This window comes from Aquila chrysaetos, chromosome 5, assembly GCF_900496995.4.
Source record: "Aquila chrysaetos chrysaetos chromosome 5, bAquChr1.4, whole genome shotgun sequence".
Classification (NCBI taxonomy): Eukaryota; Metazoa; Chordata; class Aves; order Accipitriformes; family Accipitridae; genus Aquila; species Aquila chrysaetos.
This window is the reverse complement of record NC_044008.1, coordinates 32,828,641-32,851,669: the sequence shown is the minus strand read 5'-3', so window position 1 is coordinate 32,851,669 and position 23,029 is coordinate 32,828,641. Positions and strand designations below refer to the sequence as shown.

General features: G+C 35.6%; 1 protein-coding gene across 1 annotated transcript in view; it reads left to right on the top strand.

Annotated features, from left to right (window-relative positions):
* Positions 1–17,374, top strand: part of YAF2 (YY1 associated factor 2) — a 28,026-nt gene extending 10,652 nt beyond the window's left edge. Inside the window, exons 3-4 of the mRNA XM_030013328.2 lie at positions 13,117–13,269; positions 15,937–17,374. Coding sequence (XP_029869188.1) covers positions 13,117–13,269; positions 15,937–16,174 — 391 coding nt within the window. The 3' untranslated portion in view covers positions 16,175–17,374. The remainder of the gene's footprint in view (positions 1–13,116; positions 13,270–15,936) is intronic.
* The last annotated feature ends 5,655 nt before the right edge of the window (positions 17,375–23,029 follow it).

The window sequence follows — 23,029 nt, the reverse complement described above, 5'->3', positions numbered from 1 at the left end:
CCTCAGGGGATGTTAAGGAAATTGAGCTTTCTGACCCCTGCTCATATGTAGCACATTGTCATCTAGGAAACATAAATTGGTTGATACCCATATTCTGTTTCTCAGACAGGATATTTTCAATACAGCTGTCACGCTGAGCATCGGTGAACCACAGTTTGTGGCATATGGGGAAGAATTTCTAGTAACAGTGTGCGAGAGAGGTTGAAGCCTTAAAACGGGTTGTTGGAAAAGTAACATTTGATGGCTGCTTTAAAAACTATCCGTGAAGATGAATTTTGGCTTTCTAAAGGTCCTGATATGGATATTTCTTCTTAGGGCAGACTGTTGTGCAGTGTACCAGTTGTCTTCAGAAGGCTTGGTGGCCTCATCTGTTAAATGTCATCTGGAAAATAGGGCATTCCCTTTAAGGGAATGATTAAATAGGGACACTGCCTCAAGGGGTAGTTTTCTGCACATTTATACAGTGACTGATAAAACCATATGGGTCTTGTAAGTCTATTCTAATTGAATCAGCTTTTATTGAAAGACAGAATTGCTAGAAATGCACTGAATGGATGAATTCCAAGTAAATTATTCATGCTGTAAAACAGCTAGGAATATGAAAGCACTGGAAATCAGAGCTGGCTGAAAGTTAGAAATCAAATATACGTAGGATGTGTAGGAATTGCATTGTTACTGTGCAATATGCGTATGGATCTATATTATGTTTTCCCATACAGACCACTAGCTCCATTGTTTGCACTGTCATAATTACTCAGTTGTATTATTTGCGGAGGAAGTGTAATGCCTAGGATATGACAGAAGTGATGGTAATGAGAAAAAATAATTTTGGATAACAACATAAATTATCGATGTTGAAGATGCATTTAATCATTAACTGCTTCCATGTAGAAATAAAGACTAGTTTCTCTCGAGATGGCTTTGTGTGGTGATTAGTGTGAGCATATTCATGTGACATGGCAAGCTAAACGTAGTTTAATCTGATAGTTTTTATTCTATGAATAGCTTAATAGAGCACTGACGACTGAGGGAGGGTGAGCTGATCTGTGTCAGAATCCAAAGACTGCTTCTCCTGCTAGTGATATTTAACTTAATTGCTAGCAACTATTGCACTTGCATTACAAGAATGGGTAATAGGAAATATTTTTTGCTTTTCATAATGTGATTTCAGCTGCTAAAAATCAGGATTGGCGTCATTACATGAACTGCTAGCTTCTGTGTAGACCACAATTTGCAAGATCTAATTTGCCACAGTGTTTGCAATATTACTTACTATACACAGTGTTCCTGATAATTTCCTGTTTGCTTTAAATAATACCACTGATGTGCTTATGCAGAAATGAATCTTTTTTTTTTTTTTTTCTTTTTTCTTTCTTTGGTATTAGGAGGTAAGTTGTGGTCTGGTTGTGCTTGATCACAAAAATCAGCAATGGTAGTGGAACAAGTGTTCGTGCTGGGTTTTTAGTGAAGTTGAAAAAGCAGTTTCCTTTATTCTGGAATATTGTTTCCTTGGTATTTTGGCAGAACCTAGAAGCTCTTGTTGCATAAGGTGCTGCACAAAGAGCTTGTGGAGTAGATGTGACAGTCCATTAAGAGATAAATGTGATTTTAAAAAAGTATATTTTGCTTATGTATCAAATCTAGAAAAAAATAAAATGTTACGTTAGTTGAAAAATTGCCTAATTTCACATATCTAATTGCACATACGTGGAAGGATATATTAAAAGCTGTTTTGGGTATAGAAACACGTGACAATTCTCTCTAATTATTTGGGAATGAGTGTTTTGCATTTGACAAAAGTAGTCCTCCACTACTGAAGTTTGAAAGATATTTCATGCTTTAAATGTTTACTGTTAAACTAGCACTTGAAAAATTCACTGTCTTCTTGAGGCACAAAGATCAGTAAAAAAGATAGGCAAATTGGTAATGTAAACACAGGGAATTTTTTTCTTGGCTTCTGTACAGCCAGATTGCACAGACTTGCACTTCAACGATACAGATTTGTGCATAAACTGGAATGAATGGCCTAAAATGTAAGGCTTAAATTTTTGCCTTCTCAGTTGAAGTTTAATAAGATTCTGCCATTCACTCTGTGTCAAATTGACTGTTGACTGTCTGCAGTATTACATGAGGACAGTTATTGCGATGACTTAATGCATGTATGTGTGTCTCGGTTCTATTGATTTCTTTCTATATTATAAAGAATTTAAGTAACAATTTCTTGACTCTTAGGAAATTCTTCACCTGTGCATTTGTAAGCCATGATAACAAGATTATGATGCTAAATTAAATTTGGTTCCATTTATTTTTTTAAAGCCGTCAACATCACTGCAATGTCTATATAAATATAGGCCTTGGCATTCCAACATTTTTCATGGATTCCTAGTCTTTAAAAAAAAAAAAAGCAGTCTCTTTGAAGTTAAGATCTTTGCAGGCAGAGGTCAGCTTAAAACAAGGAAGTCAGGGGTAGCTGTGTATATGTTTAATTTTTCCCTCTGTTTAGGTGAAGTTGCTTACATTTGCTATTATTAAAGCCAGTTACAGTGGAGGGAAGAGAAACTCTGGAAGGTGCATAGATGCAAAAATCAGTAGTGTCATTGTAGCCTGTTTTGCAGAAAGACTTCTGAAAAAGAGAGAAAACATGTCTGAGGAAGTGGGAGTGTTAATTACTTGATATTCATAAAGTAACTTGTTATCAGTATATGAGGGTGGAGGGAGGGATATAACTATTAAAAAGAATTGACTAGTGGGTGGGAGGAAAGTTTATTTACTTAGTAACTTCTAGTTCAAGGTACTGTGTTACTTGTTACAGAAACTGAATTTGAAATATATATTTCATTCTGGAGCCATTTAGACCTTCTGGCATCTAAATCTACATCATGAGTCCATCATGGAAAAGTCACATTCCAAAGCTGCTGGTTGTAACCTGTACTGTGATCTTCAGAGTAAAAAGCTGTCTAAGCTCTTATTACAAAGTTACAGTTAGAACTTTGCATAATTAATGTCTTTTTGAAAACATGCAGAAAGTGTATCATACTATAATATTGCTATAATATTTAACTATAGCTGTACCCTGTAAAAGTTACTGAAATAAATGCCATAAGAATTGCTCAAAACTTTCATACCTAAGTGAAGATATTCTTCTAATAATATGTGTTACAGGAGTAGTCTTTCACTTAGGAAATCTTCTACCTAAAACCGCTTTTTCATCTCCTTCTTTTTGTATGTTTGTTTAAAAAGCTGTTTACTGTAGAATCACGCATCTTTCCAGCTGACTCCCTGTATACATCTACTTGCTTTGGAGATTAGGAACAACTTTTTATTTTTAAATTAATTGCTCTAATTACTGTGTTAAGATATATTTGAAAATGTGGACCTTAGTAGTTAGAGAAATGAGGACATGTGGTGAAGGAGATTTGAGTAGGGACTAGCAAGAATATGATGATGAAGTTGAAAGTATGCAAAGATAAGCTTTTCTTGAGATTTCAGTAATGACTGTGAACTAGAAAAGTGGAGATTAGAGTATTACTGTGGATATCAGATTTCTATTAGCTTCTTGAGACATTAATATTTAGGATAGACGTGAGTGGAAAATGATCTTCAAATAAATTATAAGATATTTAAAGCCTGTACATTTGTATTGGGAAATGATCCAGTCTAGTAATGAAAGAATAGAGTAGGATTTGAATGATTCAACTTTGTTCTCAACAAGATTTTAGTGCACTTAACTGTATTCTGTTTAGACTTCTAAAAGATCTGTATGATACAAGCATCAGCAAAACAAGATTTTTATCATGGTTTGGTTAAACCTAACCTTATTTCTTCCAATAGTTTTGTTTAGTTCACAATGGCATATTGTTAATTGAATTACTTAAAGTGGAATTATTTAAGAAAAAATGAACAAGTACTTATTCTAATATTAGCTTTACAGGAGTTTGTCTTTTCAGTTTTGGTGACAGTTCCGAGAAGTGTTGAGCAGGGTGGTCTGTAGGCTTATTAGATGCACAGCTCTGTGGAATGAGCATGTGTGGTTTTTCTTGGTGAGCTGACACATCAGGTCTCATACTGTCTTGCAAATGCATTCTGAAAACACTCGTGGAAGTGTTTTAAACTGTTTCAGTTGGTTTTAATGTAGTTTTGCAGAATTTCAGACTAGCCAGTGTACGAGAGTCTTTTAACAGCTTTGTGAAATTATCCAGCCAAGTGATATTTAGGAAGGGATATTTACAAAACTATTTGATGAGGTATCTAATGGTAAGATTTGATATGATTTAGATGAAGAGACAGTCATAATCATCATGAGGTTGGCTTTGTTTGTGTTGGCCGGAGGTGAGGAATATATGATAAAATACAAAAATCAAGAAGCAAAGGAGCGATACAGAATACTGAGTAACACAACAGCATGCATTTCTAAGTACAGATATCCAAAATGTAGGTCTGTATTCAAGATGAAGTACTAAAAATTATGCTATGAATTTTCCAAGAATGTATTGACTTGTCTGAAGTAAAATACGTTTGCTGTTAGCAAATGGGTAGCACACTTTAAAAAATTGTCATTGGAAATGGCTCCCATCCTGTTATTTTCTGCATAAAGGCTGAAGCTATAAGGAGATGACTAAATTGAATTAATTCCAAGGTCTGTCCTCCTTTATCAGGGATTACTCTTATTTCCAGTGGCAATGCACTACAAAATACAGACAACTAAAGACTTTCAGTCCACCTCATGTCACAAGAATTAAATTTGCTACCAAATTCTAAAAGAATTGAAGGTTGGAAAAACTCGGGCATGTTAACAAGGCATTTCTGAAATCCTTGCTGGATGAGGGAATAGCAAAAGCTGGTGGAGGAGGAGTACTAGTACATGATTGAAATTAGAATTCCATTTGAAAAAAAATACTGAGTATCTTAACTCAGTCAGCTCGGTCAGACACAGAAGCCCCACAGTAGTAGATGGAAAGGAGATAGGCAAGTCTGCAGGGCACTAGAGAGGGAGGAATACCATTTCTTTCATAACGGTGTAAATCTATGGTAACTTCTAGGTGAACAAAATACACACAACTTTTGTAGGTTTGCCATGAAGTGAGAAATTTTAAATTTGGTGCAGAGTAAGCTTAGAAGAGTTTGATAGCAGCTTCTAAAAGCTTGCATTTCAAAAAGAAGACAGACACCCCCCCCCCCCCAAAAGAGGTGGGTTGGAGGGAGGACAACAAGGCACAATTAAAGTAGAAATTAGTTGCATCATGGTAACAGTATTTCTATAACATGGTATTTATTACTGTAAGTTGTATGCTGTTTTCAGGTATCCAACTTATTTATCAGTCTTGTAGGCAGTGTAAATCTGTATTTGATGTGTCTGAACCTTCTAGCATGGTTGAATACCTTAAAAATCAGATGTCATCATACTGGGGATAGTGTAGAAGAGTGTATAGTTTGGGTCAAAACCAAGATTTTAAGTATGAATACGAGTGGATATGGTGGGTTTGCGAAAAACATAGGAAGTGATTAATCTTTGAAGTATCATATAGTTACTTGAGTAGAAGGTCAGCCTGTGGGGAAGGAACTAGTTTTGAATTTGAGAAGAACGAGTTAAATGCTTTACTTGCATTTGGCAGTAATTTTGAAAAACGTCTTAACATTTTAATACTGTTTGAATTGTTACAGTAATGTAACACGTTTCTGTGCATCACCTTGTTGTCAGAACTGCCTGCAGGGAGGCTCCACAGTAAAATTGTTTTCTGTCCAAAGTTGCCAAGCATTTGCAGTGGCTTAAGAGTGCACATAGATGGTTACTGCAAATCAGCTGATCCATGATACTTTACTTGTATTTCTAAAGATCCATGGGACACATTTTATACAGAAGTTGGGAAACAACAGAGCTGTCAAAAGAAGCAAGCAGTGTAATTATAGGTAAATGAAAGAAAAGCTTCTGTAATTAAAGTAAGGATGAGTGCTTGAACAAAAATTTGTAGCTATCCAAATAGGAACAAGCTGAATTTCAGCATGACTTAAAGTAGAAGTTGCAGAAGCTTGTATATATAAAGATAGAAGGAAAAATGAAAGTGGTATTAATCAGACAGTGGAGGCATTGTCATGATGATGCACTAGTAGTCATATTCCTTTGTGACTGTCAGAAGTGTGTAATTCTGGGAAGGTTTCTTTTTAAGCAGTTGTCCTTCATAAGTAGTAAATGAAGAAGAAAGTGGAATACAGGAAAACTTGCAGTGGTTTGAGGAACTGACTGACTTCAATGCCTAGTGATTAGTTCTATGTATTTTTTCCTAGAAGCTGACTGAGCTTGTTCTTGTATGCATTGCCTGAAGATACTTAATTGGGAATACCTGACTTTGATTTTTAGAGTTTCTACTACCTTAGTAAGAACTGACACAAGTGTTCTGGGTTTAATCCGTAGTGTATCAGCATACCCTGTGTTCATAATGCAACTTTTGGAATAAGCCCCAAGACTTTCCCAAGGAGGCATCATAAAAAACCTGTGTGTGGAGTTTGTAAAGGCCAAAGCATTTCTTCTTCTTTTTTTTTTTTTGTACTGATCCTATTCTTTAGCAATCAGCTTTGCAAGTTTGACCAAAGATGACTTGTATAAATGGATTAGTTACTGCTTGTAAGGCCTTTTGGCAATAGCAATTTTGATAATTCTTGGAAAACTCTGGAGAGTGAAATTCAGGGCACTGACTGACTAGATTACTGGTTTCCAAAGAATGAGTTCTACCATGCCTTGCTGGTGGGACAGAACAGGTTGCAGAAGTGTGAATGAAGCTGATGTTCAAAACCATGCTAGACTCATTACTTGAGTCCTGTGCAGTGAGGGCCTTAAAGCAACAAGGAGTAGAAGATTTGGGAACTTCCATTAACTTGGAAGCATTTATTCCATCCTCCTGAATCACCTGAAAGGAAAGAATACTTTGTATTTAAAGAATAATGTGGATTTTTCATTTTTGAGGAAAGAGTTCTGTGACCAGGGGCAAGGCAAAATCAGTGAGGTTTCTGTTCCAAATATTTCTAACCTCTCCTTTCTTGAGGATTGAATCTGATCTCTTGAACAAAAGGTCAGTGTTTCCCTGCAGGGAAGAGAAGTTTAGATAAATGGTACTGCTTAAGGATTAGGGGTGCCTTTGAATAAAACCTCTTTAAGTCTCTGAAACCTTTTTTTTTTTTTTTTTTAAGAAATGATGATCTTTTACAGTAGAGGAAAGGAGAAAATTCATGTGCAAAGTTGAAATTATGGAACGTAAGGGATACCGTGTAGGTACTCTACATAAAAGCAGGTGAAGAATTTTGAAGAAATACCACAGGCTTTGTTTTCCTCAGGAGTTGGTCTTTTCTGGGAATGAAAATACGATAGGAGATAAGATAACTGCTGATCAGCCTGAAAGCTTGAATTGTTCTGATGAATAAATGTTTCCTGGTGTATAATAGTTACCTGTTCTGTTTGACAGTGTGAACATATTGTCTGTTTCACTGAATCCTTCTGTTGTTCAAAAGGTAGCTTCTTAGTATCTGGAAGAGATACTCGAGTCCATGAACCAAAAATAGGTCAATACCATATTGGGCAGCTACGACATAATATCCTTCTGTACAAATAGGGTTTCACAGGCAATTCCTTCCTGACTTCTAGGATGGGGCAAGATGTGTATAATTTCATAGGAAACCAGGGAGTAAGAGGAATTTGAAAACAGAATTGTATCAGCTCATTGATAGGTGAGTAAAACTGGACTAGAATATTGCTGTAGTTATTGAAGGAAAAATGTGGCAAGTAAAGTGACCAGAGCTCAACAGCAGACTTAAATACCTGGCTTAGCATGTGGTATTCTAAAAGTTTTTAGTTATGTTGTATGTGGTACTTGCTTTACAAAATAGGTAATTTGCCACTCCAGACAGGATAAGCCTCCAGCAAGGGCTTTTTGTCTGAATTGAAGCCAAGAGGTGGATGGATTTGAAAAGAGGAAAGGGAAGGAAAGGGTCATATTAGAATGGAAGCTCTGCTTGTCAGATATTATTCTGGATCCAGGTTATCTGTTGAAGAACATCTTTCAGCTTGATTGAAAGCTGAGGTGACAGAATTTCCTTAATTTAGACCTGTTCTGTTAAGATTGGGAAATCGTAATTTTAATACTACTTAGCTTCAAGAAAGAGTGTGCCTTTGAGAATGTTTCCTATTCTTCAGAATATCTGAACTCTGTAAACTGTGCGTTATAGATGTTTTCCCACAACAGGTTGAAAAGATGTATGTATTCAGCACTGAGATTTAATTATAGCATCTAGCTTTCTTATAGAAAAGCATAGGTTATGTTTTGCGACCTGTGGGTACTGGGAGGATATGGGTACTGGTTCTGTGTGGAGCAGTCCAAGTCCAGCATGGCTCACACTGAATCAAAGGTAAGGTGTTCGCTGCTCTGTTGGACTGTTGATGTCTCTGCGCTGTGCTTCTCAGCAGTCTTACTTGCTTGGCTGCACTGTGTGCTGCTCGGCAGTCTTACTTGGTTGGCTCTGCATGTTCAGGATATGCAGCACCGAATGGATGGATCTTCTCTGAACCCTGGACACAGGGGTGCATCATGCTGACGAAGGACTCAGTTGAGATGTCGGTAGATTTGCGGTTGGTTCATGGAAAAACTGTCGTTGTTGTCCACATCATGCTCTTTGTTTCCAGACTGTAGCGGATGGACCCTAGAGCTGGTTTGACAGATAAGTAGCTCAGGTCTGTCAGAATTTGAGCTTATACTCTGAGTAGTGCAGGAGACATTAGACTGCTTCATGGACTCATGATGGCTGTAGAAGCAGCACTGTGCAAATGTAGTTGTGCTCTGTATAAATGAAATAAATTCAGCCAGACCCCAAGATGCCTCAGCATTATGCCAGTTTGGTTGTCTGCATGTTTGATGCACAACTCAGGCAACTGAGGGTTTACTGTACTTCTGCAGCATATTTTTATCAGTAGTATTGTACATAGATTTTTTTGTTGTTGTTTTTTTAATTTCTGTTTTCAAAATGGACCCGCTTTGTTGTAATGAGACCAAGTTATTCACCATATCAAATTGGTCAAAATTCTTTTTACGTAGATGATTGTTGATTGTTGAATACCAGGTGAGGGAAATTAAGGAAGCATGTACTGCTGTGAGATGTCCAAAATGACTTATGAGCAGTAAGGTATTGTGGTGAGCTCTGGGAAAGGGAGATGACTCAGGGCAAAAGTTCCGGATATCATTTGGTCTAGTGCACTGTGTGTATTCTTGAATGAGTATTTTTCATCTCTAGGCATGTAAATTGCTATGCTATAAAGCTTTTTCTTTTTAAGAATGCCAGCAACGAAAACTAGTTCATCCTTCTCAGTATTAATATTTGCTCCCTTTGAGAGCATCAGCGTTGAATGAGTTTCTGCACACAAAAGCTAAATAGACAAGTCTCTGCAGCATCTGTAAATATACCCTCTAAACCAGCAGCTAGATCAAATCCTGTGAGATAAAATGTAGTCATATCCTGCAACAAGAATAGAGTTAAAATGATGACATCCTTGTCATTTAGCATTAATGAGAATTGTAGGGAAGACAAAAACTGTATCCTTGAATGTTTGTATTACTGTCTGTTGGATTAAAAAAAAATTAAAAAATGTTAGTTTTCCTTTAAAAAATAAGGAGATTGTGAAGTGTATGAGTGTATGTAGGACCTTGAAAACAACATTGGAATTAGATAATTAATAAAGTCAAATGGATGAGGTTGGAATAGAAATGTAGGTAGAAGTGCAGCTGATGTTAACTTAGAAGAAAGCTAACACTGGCTGAAAAAGAAAACTAAGTGATAGAGAAGGAAAGGCATAATATGTGGAGCTGTGATCCCCAGTGATCTTTTGGAAGCTCAGCAAATCAGTTTGTTGATATGGCTGCAGTGCTTAGGGCCCAAGCCATAAAGTTCACCTCTGTTGGAAAGAATTGATCGCTCTTATCTTTTGTAATTGTGTATGCTTCTCTTGATTAGTGTTCGACTTAAAATGACTGAAGTGAAATTACTAGATAAAAATGCAAAATTTTGAGGGTCTGACTAAGCAATGTGTATTGTATTTATGAATGTTTCTGCCTGTAGTTCTGGATTGTTCAGTTGTAAAGTCACTCCCAGTAGTAGAGGCAAAAATGCTTGTAATCATAATGCAGAAGCTTATAGAGCTTCTTTCTAAACACCAGTTAGCTCAGGTGCTCTTGAATATGCTCAAAAAGCAAATTACCATAAATATATTAATGAAATAAAAGGCGGTGTTAATGTTGTCTGTATATACTTAATCTGTAGCAGCCTATTACAAGGAGTCTTTAACTAACTGGTTTAGAAAACCAGTAATTTAAAATGTTATATTTTGGCAAATCATCAAAATCAATTTCCAGTTACAGGAATAGTTTTTCTTACATTTATCTTCCTTGCAAGAAAGCCTTCTCTGTATGAATTCCTTCATGCTTGAATGACATGATTCAGCTACCGCTAAATCATGAACAATTCTATCAGGGTAAAGCTTCATGAGTGGTAAAGTTATCTCCTGAAGCCTGCATGGCTTGTAAAGTGCTTGGTTGCAGTTCAGTAGCCCCTTTTGAGTACCTGGGAAAAAAAAAATTGAACGCTTGACAGACACTCTTAGTGTTGAGAGATGTGAATTTATTTTTTTCTCAAATTTTTAATAGAGAACACTGAATGCCTCATTTAAGAAATCTGGAAGTGACAAAGCAGATAATAAATTTTAGAAAGTTGATATAACTGATAGCTATAGAAATTATTGACAATGAAAAGATGGATGTTTAATTGGGAGGAATGAAATAACTGAGTGGAATTCCTTGTCACTGCAAAACCACGTAGAACTTCTTGATTCATTTTTAGTGCATCTTCCCAAACATGATTTCTCTGTGTTTTTTTTTTTTTTTTTGTCCTAACTGACTTCTGTTCCTTGTGGCAAAGATCTTTTTTTTCAGTCTCATTCATTTTATGGTATTAGAAAAAGAAGTTCTAAACCTAGGACCTAGTTCTAAGCTTAATTTCCCAGCTGTACTCTAATAGATATTATCTAGTTTGTCCTCAGGAATTGAAATTGTTGCAAATTGAGAACTCCTAAAATAGTTGGCTAAGAATTTTAGAATTTTTTCCCACTCTCTACCCCTTTTTAACAAGTTTCCATGATCATGGTGTTGTCCACAGCCCTGGGCAATAATTAATTCTGCGTTGAGAAGTTCACTGCTGTCTTACTTCATAAGTAACATGTCAGATTATGCTCTCAGGTCACTGTGTAGTAATGCCGGGATTGTCACTTGGCCATTAACTAGAAATGTTAACTCCCTCTATCCCTATCTCCTGGAGCAATCTTCAATTCAAGACAGATTACCAGTTTTGTTTATATATCACAAGAGTTTTCCACCTGAAATGATGAGCTTGTGCATCAATTACACCTTGGTGGTTCTTGCTTCATTATGAACTAGCATGACAAAAGGTGAAAACAGTTCTGAGACAAGATTTCTTAAAAGTGTCCTGTGTACTCTTTATGTAAACAATTGCAGTCCATTGAGTCACTTTGGACTCTATATACTGTGTGTTTTCCAAGGTCCTAGTTGCAATGCTCTCCTGAAAAGCATGTAGTCATATACTTGCCAGTTGATATAAGCTGGGTAGTTTTCACGAAGTGATTCATTGCCGATCTTTGTCTCTCCATGAGTTAGCGTGGGCTTAGTTCATGAGTGGGTACGCAGTAGTCTTGTTTTTACCCCACAGTTCTATTGTGTTGATGTTTTTAATAGTCTTTATTTTTACTTTAATTCATTAAGAACTTGCTGTGAAGACTCATGAAATCTCAGCTGGTTTATATTAACTGCCTTTCCCACACTTTATGGATTCTTGTAACTTGGCTTTCACTCTGTAACATGAACTATTGCAATCATTACTGAAAATCTGACTAGCTAATGGGAGCTGCCTTGATTTTCTGCTTTTGTTATTTTACTCGTCAGTTCACCTAAGCAAGAAGTGCTGCTAGTGTGATCCTGTAGGTTGGGATAAATAAATATGCGTAAGATCTGATAGCTTCTCTTGCTTTAATAACTGCTTTGTATTTTCAGAGTATCACAGTGTATATAATTTGTGCTTTTTCTACTTAAAAAACCCCAACAACACAACCCAACTAACAAAACCCAAGAACCTGGCAGGGTAAACATTCTTTTGGAGAAGAAATTGCATCTTCAAAGTCTTAATAGAATCACAGAACCTTCCTTTTTATATGTCATGACTTGAAATTTCTTAAGTCCAAAATCTCAAAATAAAGAAATACACTTGCATTGGAAAGAGTAAAATGTTTCATTTCAAATTAGAATCATTGTATTCCAGTACAAAAGAAAATAAAAATGAAGCCATTTCAAAATAATATTTGAGAAAAATGTAAAAATAATAAACTGTGGAAATTCTTTTGCCTGCTGTTCCTCTTCTCACCCTGGTTTTTAGTTTGGATCAGAACTTGGAAATGAAACCTGTGCTGTGTGTACCGATAGAATGTGGTAGGAAGTTTCTGTTGCCAGCTTTTAAAGTGTGTATGTTCTGACAGCTATATCCTGCAAATATTAGTGCGGTATATTTTTTTCCGGTCAACACTTAAGTTTTACTCTATAAGGCCAACAGTGGCTTTAGCTCTGATGCCTGAAAGGTCAGCTTTTTCCTTTTTGTGGTATAGATTGTATACTTCTGTATTTGAGTACTCTCAAACCAGACCCCTTCATCATTTGAGGGGGCTGGCAGTGGGTGGTAAAGTATTCCCTCTGGAAGCTTCATCTTTTGGAGTTCACTCCATGTAAGTCTCTGTCTGGATATGACAACTGGGAGAAGAGGGCACATTGCAAAGTCTTGTCTCTAAATCCTCAAAAAAAAAAAAAAAAAAAAAAATCTCGTTTGTTGATAATGCAGGTAAGTGAAACAAAAGGCTGTAATGGGTTTAAATTCGGTATGCTGTTTTAATGAATTATTAGCAGCAAGATAAGTTTTAGCAAGATTTCTTTTTATAGTGATTGTTAATGTTAATAACTGAAATGTAGAGAGTTTGAGACTTGTAAAGTCTAAGCATTATGCGTGTCTATATATATGTGCACACAGGAAACCTCGACCTGTCTCTCAGCTGGTTGCACAACAGGTTCCTCAGCAATTCGTGCCCCCTACACAATCAAAGAAAGAGAAAAAAGACAAAGTAGAAAAGGAAAAAAGTGAAAAGGAAGCAACAAGCAAAAAGAACAGTCATAAGAAAACCAGGTAAAAATTTTAGAAACTTTTGCAGTATTGGTAAAACGTAATTTAGAAAAGAAAATCACAAAACGTTCTGCGATTTTACTGCTTTGTAAGTGCTGTGGCAAACTCAACAATAAGGCTAAATATGTGTGTGAAGTTTCACTGGTTTAGGATGCCTATTAAATGTGAAGAAAATCTGCAATTTGTAATTTTGACCAGAAGATGGAGACCAGCTGAATACAGAGAGAAAGACTTGGGTGTTTTTGTTAAGGGTTACAGATGTATTTCTCAGACCATACAAAACTGTAGATAGGCAAATGGGTGATACTAATCCCTGGAAAAGAGGGGGCAAGAGTGACTAGTTTTCATGTGAAATAATAGAGGGAGAGAACAAGTACCAGACTGCAGAAGAGTGGGAAAGTAACATGGTTATTGCGATCCTTGCAGAACTGGAATAAACTTCGAAAGGCTGAACTAGGGTATAAATTAATTTGACAGGATAAGGCATGTATATTACCTGGTGATAAAAATCTCTGTGCTACATCTGGGATGCTGAAGGAAACCTTGGACTTTTAGAACTGAGAACATGAAATATTACAGTACAGACAAGCAGTTGTAAAAGCCTTGATCTTGCTGTAAGATCAGGTTGAAGGAGGGTGCAAACTGCAAAACAAAAGCAGCAGGTTTAACCCCTAAATCATCACAGTCTAAGCATAAAGTTACTGTGGCAAGAATGCTGTGCCAAAAAAGCTGAGAAGTATACAAGACATAATCTAATCAAATGTGGGAGAAACTATTGATTTTTTTTTTTCTTTTTTTTTTTTTTTTCCACATTTGGAAGCACTCCAAAGTAGTCCGGCCAAGGAAGATCCTTTCAGATTAGTTATGCAGAGAAGTAGCAGATGCTTCTCTTGTGCCTGAAATAGGATCATCGGGGTCAGAACCAGGGAGAGATTGAGAGTCAAGAGAGAACAGTCATTAAGAAAGTCATGATTAAGATTAAGGACACTGAGATGTTCCTTCCCTTTCTTTTTTCTTTCTCTCTCTTTTTTTTTTTTTTTTTTTAAATACTCAAATTTACTAGCTTATCTCATGAAGTACTTCAGTTATGAAGTATTTGAAGTTAACATAGTGAGTTTTAATTAAGGTAATTAAATATTATAAATTGAAATGTTGATGGTTGAATTGCAATAGTATATTAAAAATGCAAAAGTGAGGTAGGGAAAGAGGGAGAACATTTAAAAAATAACTAAAATAAAAACTTCAGACTGAAATACCAGTATTGAGATTTGCATTAAGAATTGCTATTTAAAATAACTAGCCTACTTTTTTTTTTTGTAATGCTTGAAACAGTTCAGTTTTTCACAGAATCGATTGACTAGATAGGATAGCAAGTTAAGAATGCTTGATTAATTTAAGCAGATTTCTTCAGTATCCTTTGGGAAAAGGATATCCTTCTCTCTTTGCCTTAAAATTTGTACGTTATTGCTGGAAACAACCATAAAAATCTGCACGCACACTCAATATGATGAATAAGCTCCAGGCATGGCACTTACACAGGTTGATAATGCTGAATATTTCTGTCCATTCCCATGTTACAGAGCAGCAGATTTTCAGTTTTCTTTTAAATTCTTCATTCGTGCTACTTCAACCTCAGGGGAACAAGATGTCAAAGCCTATCTCTATTCTAGTGGAGGAGAGGCATGAGGTGTTTCAGCTGAAGTGACTGGGAACCAATTCTACTTAAAGTCAGATGATAGGGTAAAGGTTAGGGCTTTGCTGTTAGCACACCTGCTAACACGTGATGTCAATTTATTTTATTGCAACTAGAGCTAGTGAAAGCTGTGGAGTCAGTTAAATGCATAAAGCTATGCTGTTCATAACCGCTTGTATAAATTCAGCTGTCTGGTGACACTTTTTCACGGTAGTCAAAGGAAAGTAGTAAATTGAAAGTACTTTATGCTTGTCACTGGCAAAAATATGATGGCAAAATGTAAGTCAAAGTGTTCTTTGGTTCTTTTTGTTGTGAAAATCAGACAATTGAAATATTAGATGAAGAGACTTGCCCTGTCAACACTGTGTGTAATACTCAGCTCTGTGCATAATTTAAATCACAGCATATGCCAGGAATACCAGAGTTATACTGTGAACATGAAGTCCAGTTCAAATTATATACTAGCAGTCCTAGTGAGGTTTTGAAATTAAGTAATACCTGCTGCAAGTTAACACTATCTGTGCTGTTGAATTCAAAAGACAGACACAATGTCTTCATTATTGAACATCATTCTCCACTTAGAATTGTTGCTTAAGGCCGCTGCATAGATGGATGCTTCTCTGGATCAAATGTATAAGTTTCTGTAGCTACAATAAAAGAAAGACTTAATATCTGAAAGTAAAAACCGTCACATGTGCAACACATCCATATTGCTGCACAGTTACATTATTCATAAGGTCAACTTTTAAATAATCTTAGGAGAAGGTAATATGTTCTGTTCAGCTATTTTAATGTAAAACATACTAGGAAACACTCCATCGTAAATACTCCTGGTACATTGTTTTCCTACTTATTACATGTTGCACATAGCAGTCTTATATACACATATATGTTCTCCAGAGCTCCTAAAAAGCAGGAGGAAGACAGGATAATAAGATGATGTGTGTGCTTTTAATATGATTATTTGCTTTATTTAGGCCAAGATTGAAAAATGTGGATCGAAGTAGCGCTCAGCATTTGGAAGTTACCGTTGGAGATCTGACAGTCATAATTACAGACTTTAAGGAGAAAACTAAGTCACCCCCTGCTTCCAGTGCTGCTTCTGCAGATCAACACAGTCAGAGTGGTTCTAGCTCTGACAACACAGAGAGGGGAATGTCCAGGTCATCTTCACCCAGAGGAGAAGCGTCATCACTGAATGGGGAATCTCATTAAAGTTTATTTCCTCCAGTTTCTTTAGTCTCTTCTCTTCAAAACATGCAAATACATAAGTTCTGTCACCTGTTACCACATTTTCATGACAGATTATTCATGCACAATTGGTATGTTGACTGGAACATAATTTATGCAGTTTTAAAAAATGAAAAAAAGTGCAGTGGTAGAAACAATAATTTAAATGCAATCTACAAATGCTTACGAAGCATTTTCAGACCAACTTTTTAATCTTCATGTGTAAAGGTGCCATGAAAATGTGGTTTGAATGTTCATTATGCAGTGTTATTGGTAAGTCCATTTTCACTTTTAGTTTAGTGAATTCTAACACAACTCTTGGAGTCTCTACTATTGGCATGTACTGAATTTAAATTTTTATAACATAGTTCAAGCTGCCTAAATATGTATTATTTGAGAATTGTGAAACATAGTTATATGTATGCAAGTCAAAGATCAACTTAATCAACTATTGCTGCAACAGAATTTTCATAATAATTATCTTCTTAAAAACACCTGCTGGTACTTGGTGTGGTTAAATAGGAAAAATGTTATTAAATAAAACATTTGTATGAATTTTTGCCAATGTTTGACACATTTTACTAGATTACTGTTACTGAATTATGTTGATGGTTTTACCAATATTTTTTCACACTTAAAACACTTATTGTAATGTTTACAAGCAAAATAGAAAACACATTCTAAGCATTGATTGGTTAACCTTACAATTCAGGTAAAGTACTACATTGTCACTGTACACTGGTATTCTATGTTGTGTAACAAATACTGAACCTCAGATGACGACGCATTTGGCAGAAACTAACATTTGGAAATATGAGAGTTTGGAAAAGCTTTAAAAATAACAGAAGTGCAGTTCTCATTTCCGCTTAGTGCTGTTTCCTTGCCCCAGATTTACCTAATGTCATGTAGTCACTTGTCATTTCATTACAGGAATATCAGATATTGCACAAGAATAAGGAAATAACAATACTATTAATTTCTTGTTCCTGAGTCAATTTCTTTAATATTGATTTGGCCTATTAGAATATATTATGTCATAAATCATATGAAAAAACTCAGTACCCTACGTTATGGCATAAACTGTCAACATTTACGCACTTAGCAATATACTGATACAGAGCAGAACTATTTACAATCCCATCTGGTATTATGTAAAATTACCAATAAAATATTTTTGTGAATACAGATTTTGCATTTTTGTTTACAACCAATAAGTGTTTTGATACACACATACAATCCATGTATAGATTTTAAATTATAGATTCAGGTTCAGTACAAAAGTCCATTTAGCTCCTTTTAGTGAGGTAGTCCACTTAAAATCCCGTGATTCTTTTCTTTCTCATTCAAAGTAAATATATTTTTAAGCCCATGTAAAAGTTGGATGGACCTTCTTGGTAGTGAATCCAGCCCCAAATTATTACCAACGTATGATATGTCTTCTTAACAGCTAAAACAATGGATTTTTGTAGCCCCTGACAATTGTGATGTTTGGTGGTTTCTTGTAGTAATGTATTTTTCTGTTTATAATGCAGTACTTCTACAGGCACAATGGTACTGTTCTATTTTGTAAGATGCTAGTTGTGAAATACAGTTAGTTGCATAAAATGAAAGTCTGATGTGATATCTGAGAACATACATACCTCATTCCTTGGTGTTGCTGTTTGAACTTTTTAGACATCAAATGTTAATTATAGGCTATTTCAGATGGATAACTGCTGACCTGTTTATTATGTATTCTGCTTTATCTTACTAAATAGGATGTCTGTTCATTGCCGTTACCTGGCCAAATCTTAGTATCTGTAAAACGATGCATTTTAAAGGTTCTTAAATGTTTTTGGGGCAGGGCTGGTGTTCAGAATAACATACACTAGTTTTTAAAAGAAAAAATAACATGCTTCTCAACTTTATTTTTTATATTTTATTTTTAGGTGGGACTATTTGCAGAATATACTGATGTAATGGATTACAAGAGAGCTGAAACTGTTTAAAGTAAGCAGTTTAATGATAGCAAATCTCATCGCAAGATGTTTTATGAAATGTGTTTCTAATTTAAAATGTAATGAATGCTAACACATTTCAGAACTCCTTGCAAACAAATCATAATCTATTACCAGTAGTTCACTAAATGGGAAACGTATTTTCATTTAATTTTATGTGAATAAACCACCCAGCACTGCCAACAAGAGGTCTCTTTGTATCTTCGGAAATAAGTAGCCATTTGGTTTGGAAGGAAGGGAGGATGGAGTGGATTTTGCTATGATTCAACTGTCTCTAGAGAATAATCTCAAAAATGTGGTACAAATGTGTTTATAATCAAAAAGAATGCAGAAAAGTCTCACTGTTCTTTATGGAATAAGACACAGAAAAGCAGTTTCTAACCACAGATACAACACAAGTCAGCTAGGATCTAGAAACTGAGCTGTGGTGGTTTTAACTGAACTGTTACGTTGCCAGTGTTTACATTGCAGTGATGCCTGTTTTGGCATTAAAGAAAGTTAACATAATTTTTGCCTGTTTGTGATTAAAGGGATGTGACAATACTGACAGCAGAGTAGACAAATTCTAAGTAGAATGTGGCATTTGACTCTGTTCATAATGTTATAATTTAAATGAACTTCACTTTCATAATTTCTAAATAATTTTGACTTGTAGTAATCCTGAGTCCTTTTTCTAACTGTAAATATATTTAAAAGCATCTTTACTCCATTTATAAAAAGTGAAAATTTAATGTTGTAATGTGTTTTGATTAGCTATTTTTCTCTGTGACTGCTCTCTGCATAAGAACTGTTATTTGTTAAATCTATATATGCACCAGTCTTCAACAGCCATACATCCTGGGTTGTTCATGAAATGGTGACCCAACAAAGACAAGTGTGATAGTGTTCCATGTAAATGAGTTCCTTTATGTGCTGATTGATTGTCCGGTTTCAGAAAAGAAAAGAGGGGAGAAATGGGGGAAAATGAAGTATAAATAGTTCATTGATAAAGTGTACAATAATTCAGTTCTTATGTTCTTAACTTTGCCACTAATTATAGGTGGTATAAGGAAAAGAACAAATACACAATTGAAGACTATGATCCATTTTTTTCCTGAATTTAAGTCTACATATTGGAGATAAACAAAAGTTCTACTTAGTAGCAGGTTAAATTATGCCATATAAAATCTTGATTCTAACAGAACCGGTAGTAAAAAAAACCAAATTACATTATCAATTTTAAAATTCTTGATATTAAAAGTCTTGAGATTTAAGACTATGTCTGAAGTTTTAACCTATTATATGTTTCTCTAGATACTTGATGTTTTGGGGCATAGATTGTAGAATCTTAAAAATGGTTTGATTTTATAATTTGTGCACTTTTTTTAATACTACAGATACCACATTTTTAGGTAGCTGTGTAAGATAGACTGCTTTTTATAATTTGTTTCCACCCGTTCACTGTAGTGTTCAGGCAGGTGTTCTAAACTTGACACAAGTGTGTGGCTCTGCATCTTAGATTCTTTAATTTTTCTCTGTCCTGTCTCAAAAGCCTGACCATTTCCCACATTATGCTGATTGATTATATTTTTGTTATACAGGATGGATTTGGCATGGAACTGTCTATTGTGTACTTTTTATGTACATCCGGGGTTCTTTAACTGTATCTGCTTGGTTTTTTTCTGTCACTTGACTTTTATTTGACTCTGCTTCCTACTAGGGAGTCTGGGTATACTTCCTTTCAAATATCAGAAACCATGTGGAAATAGAAATGCAATTTAATTTAATTTCTCCCAAGGGAGCAGCAAGTGCTATACTTGTAGTAAATTTGGCCTGTGCTTACTCAGGAATAAGATAGGTAAGATAAAAAGTTAACGCTGGTTTTGGCTAGTGGACCAGTCAAATTATGATATGTTGCAAATGCGTATTTCTGTCGTAATATTAAGATCTGGGTGTGCTGGAAATACAGTTTGAGCTTTTGAAGGTTTTTCTTACCTGAAATTATGCCCTGGCTTAAGTCAAAGCAGTCTCAATTTGAAAGGGTGTAACTTCACAAACTAGCAAAAGCTGTACAGTAAAATTGGTCAAACTGAGGAAGCTCAGTTGGTTTTCTTTTGTACTGTCAACGTTTTAACAAGAGGAGAAACTGTTAAAAAGAGACTTAAGAGATTAGTTGAAGACAACAATTAGATATTGAATTTAGTTTGAGATCTAAAGAACCACCCATGTTTTAATAAGAATTAACAGGTTTTAACTACTAAATTAAAATCGGCAAAGTACTTCACAAGTTAATTACAAATCAATGCTTTACAGAAATTATTGTAACTTCCTGTCTAGGATGGAGTAAATGGTGCAACAGCAATGGATAGCTGCACACTTGCTAGTAAATGGTATTATCCAACAGCAAGTGATGTTTAAGTGACTTTCCTAAGACATTAATGCAAGAAGATTGTGATATGTTTATGAACAAGGCCTAGGAGTTCAGGTGTCCCCCTTACGCCTAAACTATACCATTGGATTCAAGCAGTGAAAGAAAGTGCAGCAAACAAATAAATTAGTTTCAGATCCTAGAGTCTTAGTAATGCAGGAACTGTTTACAGCTTCTGTTTAACTGTATCGGTGAAAATTAATTAAAATGAACCACCTCTGTGTAATACTTAATCCCTCAGGAGACGTTTTTGATCCTAATCTTGCCCCTTTTATTACGGGAAACAGATAGAAGTCATCTGAAAGAACTTGCTCTGTCCACTGACACAGGGGATTGTAAGAGCAAACAGTTTAATGGGCACAGGAAGTTTTAGCTGTGCTTCTAAGAAGTTAAACATGGAAGATGAAGGGCAAAAGCATTTTCCATAGCTCACATGAGTATTACTAAGAATGATTACAAGATTGCTGTACCATTTGGGGTTTGTAAAAGACAAAATGGTAACATCACCTAATCACTCCTTTTGTTTAAAAAGAAAATTACCACCAGAAAAAATACTGTTCCATTAACAATAATTTAAAGAATAGTTCCAAAATGTTAATTATTTTGTAGAAAGTATGGCATATCTTGACAGAGGTAGGAATATCTGAGCAAGAAGCCCTTCAACACTACGTTTTCAGGATCTAGGCCACCTGGAAAAGTGTAATCTTTAACTACACTGTTCTCTGTGTATAAATATTGATCTTAGTCAAAGTGCTCACAAAGTGAACAAGCTCCCTTAAACCTTCAGGTTTTAAGAAATGTGGCTTTAGACCAATGGAGCTCTAATTTACAATGAAATTATTGAGAAGACAACTGAGGAAAAGACAATGTAAATCTATTTTTTGATAACCTGCTAACCACGTGCTTATAATTTTTCTCTTCTATATGAAGAAGCAAAAGTATACAGAAGAAGGACATATATGTAACCAGGGCTAATGAAATTTGGCTCTTCACCTCCTTCCTAAACTCACTAGATTCTGCAAACTACAAATTGTGTTTGGTTCAAAGGCAGTCGCAGGTACTTTGTCACTAGAAAAGGATGGTGGTATTAATAACTTAGCATTTGTTAGTTAAGACAAGTGAGTGGTCAGGCCAGTTCTACTTTCTGAATACCCACTTTGGAAATACAGAGATCTAATTTGCTGTTCATATGCATCTAATATATAACTAGCATCCATGACTAATCTGTTTCAAGCTGATCCTTCTTTGCACAGAATAAATCAAAATGCTTCAATGCCAAGCCCAGTTCCTGATGGCACAGATCTCTGAGCAAGAAAATCTGCCATCTGACTGATCATCTCTTATTCTAACAGCCTTCAGCTATGAATTAATCTCAGCAAGGGAAATCTCTTAAGGTTACGTGTATTTATTGAGTATCACCACTCCCATCTCTGAAGGAAACACATTCTGATTCCTTCTCCTTTTTTTTTTTAAAGTACATCTAATAGTATAAGTGGATGCAGTGAGTTCGAAATAATTTATTATGCCTGCTTTTGTAAGTGGGGAATTTGACTGCTATTCCCAGTTCATCAACTATGTCTTGGTTTCCGTAAGACCAAAAATGGTATGTGGAGCTTAGAGGTTGTTACCAATTTTGTCACTGTTGTCCTTGTTTCTATATAATTGACTTACTGAACAGATACGTGCTGAGCAAACTTACTTACACCAATCCTGTACCATTCAAGCATTCTGGCCGGGATAGCTGGCATTCTGGGATGCCAATTACTGGTCTTCATATCTGCATTTCTGCAAATGGTCTGATTCTATTGCTGGGAGGCTTCCAAACATGGAAAAATAAGCAAAATGCTTTCCAACTGTTGGAGGCTTAATGTTGGCAAGTAACTTGCGGTACCTGGAGGCTTTTTGAAAGGTGCAAGAAAATGCTCTCGGTGCCAGCTGGAGAAGGAGATCTGAGGAGTGTGCACAGATACTGAGCTCTTTCTCAGCTTTCTTGCAGAAATTCCAAGTGGGCAGCTTCTGTTTCTAAAATGTCAAACACCTTCAAAAACCCTCAGTCCAACAAAAAGACAAGAAGATAAGGGGGGAAAGAACAAAGAAAATGTATTTTCAGAATAAGACCTAGAAAAGCCACTATATAATGTCGTCTTTGTGTGTTTAGTATTCCTTTCTCTGTGTAGTGTATTGGAAGTAGGCAGCATCCCACACTTCTTATAGGTGTGTGTTGCTTTGTAATTCTTGATACCTGTTGGTTCAGTGACTTTTGGCCTAAAAATAGAGGTAGGGTTTTGTGAATTTAATAGTAAATGCCATGAACATTTCACTCTTGGATACAGGTCATTTATTGAAGGGGCAGAAGTATTGGTTGAAGAGCTAGTCAGGAAAAAAAAAAAAATTCTTCTTGTACATTTAGACACTAACCAATTTTAAAGGGTCTAA